Source organism: Thermobia domestica, chromosome 5 (assembly GCF_964235325.1).
Source record: "Thermobia domestica chromosome 5, izTheDome1.hap1.1, whole genome shotgun sequence".
Classification (NCBI taxonomy): Eukaryota; Metazoa; Arthropoda; class Insecta; order Zygentoma; family Lepismatidae; genus Thermobia; species Thermobia domestica.
The window spans coordinates 101,238,487-101,243,747 of record NC_137458.1 but is presented as its reverse complement, the minus strand read 5'-3'; the positions used below and the strand labels follow the sequence as shown (position 1 = coordinate 101,243,747).

General features: G+C 34.3%; 1 protein-coding gene across 1 annotated transcript; it reads left to right on the top strand.

The window, feature by feature from the left end:
* The first annotated feature begins 2,106 nt into the window (after nt 1-2,106).
* LOC145685185 (DNA-directed RNA polymerase subunit alpha-like) lies at nt 2,107-2,799 on the top strand. Its single transcript, XM_081757541.1, has one exon. The coding sequence runs from the start codon at nt 2,107-2,109 to the stop codon at nt 2,797-2,799; it is 693 nt and encodes a 230-aa protein (XP_081613667.1).
* Nucleotides 2,800-5,261: the final 2,462 nt, after the last annotated feature.

Genomic DNA, 5,261 nt, shown 5'->3' with positions numbered 1-5,261 from the left:
TCATTACGGATAAGTTTATTTGTTACTTTTGTTAAATTGTGTATCTACATACATGTTGAAATTATGACTCAAATTGCGTCGTTGTAAATTTTAGAAGAGGGACGTAACGAACAAGAATTTTATGAATGATCCCAAAAAAATGGATAAAAATATTGCGATCTTAGCAAAGAATTTAAGGAATGATCCAAAAATTGTATCAAAACATTTCGGTCTTGGCCAATAATTAGTTTTGGATCAGGGGACACAAAAGTTTGGAAAGGCTACTAAATCGGGTTTTCGTATTATTTTCGGAATAAGCACGCCATACTGAGTTATGTGATAGTTTGGGTTTGGCTACACTATATGTAGTTCTCCAGATATAAGGCGTACAAGAAAATGTTTGATTGTATGAAATATATTGAATTTGTGGATCAGGGGCCACAACATTTTTGAACGGTTCCTAAATCGAATTTTCGTACTTTTTACTGAATAAGCACACTATAGTGAGTAAATTGTTAGTTTTGGTTTCGCTACACTATATGTAGTTCTCCAGATATAAGGCGTACAAGAAAATGCTTGATTGTATAAAATATATTGTATTTTGTGGATCAGGGTCCACAAAATTTTTGAACGGTCCTTAAATCGAGTTTCGATATTTTTTTACGGAATAAGCACATCATACTGAGAAAATTGTTAGTTTTGGTTTGGCTACACTATATGTAGTTTTCGAGACATAAGGTCTACAAGAAAATTTTTGCCTGAAATATATTGGATCTTTTGATCCAAAAAGTCGAAATATTTAAACTTATAAAGTAAAAAAGTATAATTTATACAATAACATATTTCATCAGTAATTGAATATTGAGTAAGTTTCAGTGGCGTATTTAGGATTTTGTTTAGGACACGGAGGGCTATGCACAATACGTCAATAAGCACATTAGTTTTTTCCTATGCCAACAAATTTTCAGGCCGGAGAGGGGACTGGAGTCCTATAGGCCCCTAAATACGCCACTGGTAACTTTACGAGTCGGTACTAATATTTTGAATAAGGTATGTAAGGACAATTTGGAGGTTGACAGTTCGTGAAACGCGCTTTCTTGAATAATAATAATAATAATAATAATAATAATAATAATAATAATAATAATAATAATAATAATAATAATAATAATAATACAAACTTTGGGCGAGTCTGTTTAAGCATCAAGTCGACACAATTGTATTGTATAGCAATTATGCTTACTTCGGTGCTTTACTAGATAAAACAATGTGATGTAGTTTTGTGTAGTTGACACAGGTGGGAGGAAGGAGACTCATACGAAAATAAAATGGAAAGATTATCTGTAGTAAAGGTAAAAACTATTGATTATTTCTTTATGAATACAAGAATTGCGTTCAGCCTAATGCTTTGTGAATCCCCATTGATGAGTTTTCTGGCTATGCCACTGGAGCCTTTCATGTGCTTCGGTCCTTTGCTACTCTAGTCATTTTCACATAAGAATTGCACATATACGTACGTATAACTCTATATAATGTGATTTACGTTGAAAGATGAGCGTTTTGCTGTTAGTTCTTATATTGAATAAATCTACGTGAATTGAAAGTTTTCTTATGACCGTGTTATATATAGAGCCACTAACATCTAATTTGTAGTGTAAATCATCGCAAGAGGACGACGTTTATCAGACAGAGAGGCTACACATCGGTTTATAATGGACAAGAATTTACCACCATTCTCTGCACAGGGACAACATATGTGCCTCCAGGGGGTAAGGCCGGATGGGTTTTGACCTGCACCCCTACTGTGTTTGCTGTATTTGTGTGAGTTACACGAAGTGCCACTACGTGGCGCATTCGTCTAACAACAAAATTCTCCAGATGCATGAATGCCTATTGAAGGACATGCAAGTATTTCGTAGTACTCCGAATGATGATATACATAAAAATGTTAGTAAGAGTGGCAATAAGGAACTTACCTTTCAATATAATACAATTTGAAGTGAAATTTTAATAAACTTCCATTACGTACTTTTTCTTTGTATATAACTGTAAATCAAAGTACATGTACGTATTCTAAAGTTATCAAAACGATATGAATTTATATAAATAATTTACGTATGTGCTATTATGGAAGGCATTCCTCATGAGTATATGTCAATTGATGGCGTAATAGAAGATATGACTATAATTCTGTTAAATTTTAAAAGTGCTGTTTTGGGCAAGTTACCAAGAGATGAGGAGCTAGAATCTCGCGAAATAAAGCAGATTTCTAAAATGCTGGATGTTACACCAGAAATGCTTGAAAAAAATAATGGTCAATATGCAGTAACTCTACACGATTTGTTAGGAGAGTGTAAGTTTGAAGTATGTAATCCAGGGTTAGTGATTTTGTCAGTCACTAAGCCAATGATGCGTAAAATCGACTTGAAAATAGCTATTAGTCGTAGATATGTGTGTGCTGAAAGGCATCCAATACAAGGAAATGTAGTGGTTGAAATTATACTTGATTCTGTTTTTTCTCCTGTAAGATTTGTGAACTATTTTGTAGAAAATACACGCGTAGGTCAAGACACAGATTTTGATCGTCTAATTTTAGAAGTGGCAACAGATGGACGTATTTCTCCAGAAGAGGCGCTCACCTTTGCAACGCAAATCGGGATTCTACATTTTGAATTCTTTGATGAGTTAAATGTAGACATCTTAAGTTTTGCTCAGGGAGAGATTAAACTCAATACAGATAAAGATGATCTAAAGGCTAAGACTGCATTAAAAATAATGAAATCTACTTTCAAGCAATTGCCTTTCTTTAGCTTGCATTGATACGATTGCAGAGTTGGTCGTCATCCCAGAACTTGAGTTTTAAGATTTAGAAATTTTGGAAAAAATCTTTAAATCAAATTAAAGATAAACTACAGAGGATGGGTCTTTTGCTAGGAATGAACAAATAAGATCTTGGCATGGACCTTCATAAAGATAATGTTAAAGAACTTCTACAGGAATATTTACGTAAAAAGGCAGTTCAGCAGACATGATACACCGCAAACACACCTTTAACCCTTAAAGGATCCTGCCTTTTTGGGCTATTTTTTAGACCTTCAGTCAAGCAGCTACTGTATCGTCACTATTTATCCTAGGATCATGGTTCATACCTCATTCTCTTCAGAATAGAGCTGGCTTTCAATTGGTAGCACTTGCATGCCCATACCATATACAAGGAGAGCTGAAAATTGATGTCAAAGTGAAAATTTCGGAGGGAAAAAATTTTTTCTCGAACTTTGGTCCCCCCTGGACCCCCCTGTGAGATTGTAGTCATCTAAAAAATCTGATAAATAGTACTTCGTATACTGAATGTGTGTGCCACATTTCAAGTTTCTATCTTGAATAGTAAAGGCGGGAGAATTTTTATCAAAAATTCCCACAATGCCCCAAATTACCATAAAACACTATGATCTCAGGGAAAAAAATCCTGAGACATCCCTAATTACCCTAGGACTATAATCCGCCAATCATTCTCTTCAGAATAGAACTGTCTTTCAGGCGGTACCATTCACATGTCTCAATCATGTATCTAAGGCGGGAAATTCCTGAAAAAAGGGATTTTTTGGGCAAAATGTCCCTTTTTTCAACTTTTGCCCCTCTGGACTCTCCCTGTTTTTACGCAGAAATCGGAAAAAACTTCTGGTAAATACTACTCTGTGGACTGAATGTTTGTGCAAAATTTCAATCTTCTACGTGAAAAAATAGGCCCGCCAGAAAAAAATCCCTACCATGCCCCACTTTTACCCTATACATAAGTATATTCGGATAAAAATTCACTGAGACGGCCCTAATTACCCTAGAATAATAATTCGACAGTCGTTCTCTTCAGAATGGAACTGCCTTTCAGACGGTATGACTTACGTGGTCCTATCATGTATGTAAAGCGAGAAAATGACGAAAAACCTGATTTGGGGGTAGAAAGTCCCTTTTTTAACATTTTTGCCCCTCTGGTTCCCCCCTGTTTTAGCACTGACATCAGAACAAAAAATCTGGTAAATAATACTCGGTGGACTAAATGTTCGTGCAAAATTTCAATCTTCTACGTAGAAAAATAAGCCCGCCAAAAATATTGAACATAGGCTTAGAAAATGAGAAAAGAAAATTTTGACTTTTGATCTCATCACCTCCTATGTCTGGACGCAGGATGGTCTGAAACCATACGTAATGTCTTCTACAAGGCCTCTGGACTTGGAAAACCTAAAAAAAAAAAAGCCGGACGAAAAAGCTCAAATAGAAGAGAAATAACGCAATGTACCATGGAAACCGCGTATGGTACAAATTGTACCATAGGATCCCCAAATGATTAAAATAGGACGAATGGCGAGCCACCGCCGCTGTATGATTGCTAATATGGTTAAATCGTGAATCATACACGGTCGATTTAAACCAACAGAGCGCAAAGCTTCGGAACTTAAAAGGGATGCAAATCTCGTTGTAACTTTAACTATGTCAAATATCCTTCAGGGTTTTTTATTGATAATGATGCATTAGCATCGTATTTTGAAAAATGGAAATATATGTTTAACATATAAAGGTATGAAAATTAACTTATCTGGACATAACATGCACGATCTTGAGTTTACTGAATTGATATAATCGTAAGTGTATAGTACATGTATAAACAAGATGAAACATGTTGTTACTCCTCCTTGTCATATGAAATGTTGAACATAGTCTTAATTCAATAAAAAACAAATTAATTTGTATTTGACTGTATAGTGACACATTTGAACAAGTGATTCGTGTTGGCAAAGGTCTTGTGTTTGGAGTAAAGTGAAATTTAACGGAATGGGAAAAACTTGTACATTTGATTCCACTTGTTTCGGACTACAAACAAAAAACTCATAGATTCAATTATGGCTGATTTATTTCATAGTGTACAAACACAGTCAAATTTGACGGAAAGCGATAATCTTCCGTTGAAGGGTATCAATGAAGTAGACTTCTGTTCATAAAGAAGAAGAAAATATTTTTTTCATTTATACTGAACAGTGTAGTACTAAATCTAGTGCATTTAATAATAATAATAATATAGTCAAATTGAAATCTTTTATTATTTTTACATAAAATTTGTATTTTGTGATCGGTAAATACGTTTAAATATAATAGGATTTTTTATTAGTATATTAATTCCGATATTATTCTGATACTTGTCTTTTAAAACTAGGAATTAGGAAACTTCACTTAGAATGGTTGATGTGAAAAGAAACCGTACGGACGTATTTTTTTACTAAAGAAACGCT

Bases quoted from the DNA above. Each gene is read 5' to 3' on its own strand.
- LOC145685185 (XM_081757541.1), top strand. From the start codon at position 2,107: ATGGAAGGCATTCCTCATGAGTATATGTCAATTGATGGCGTAATAGAA.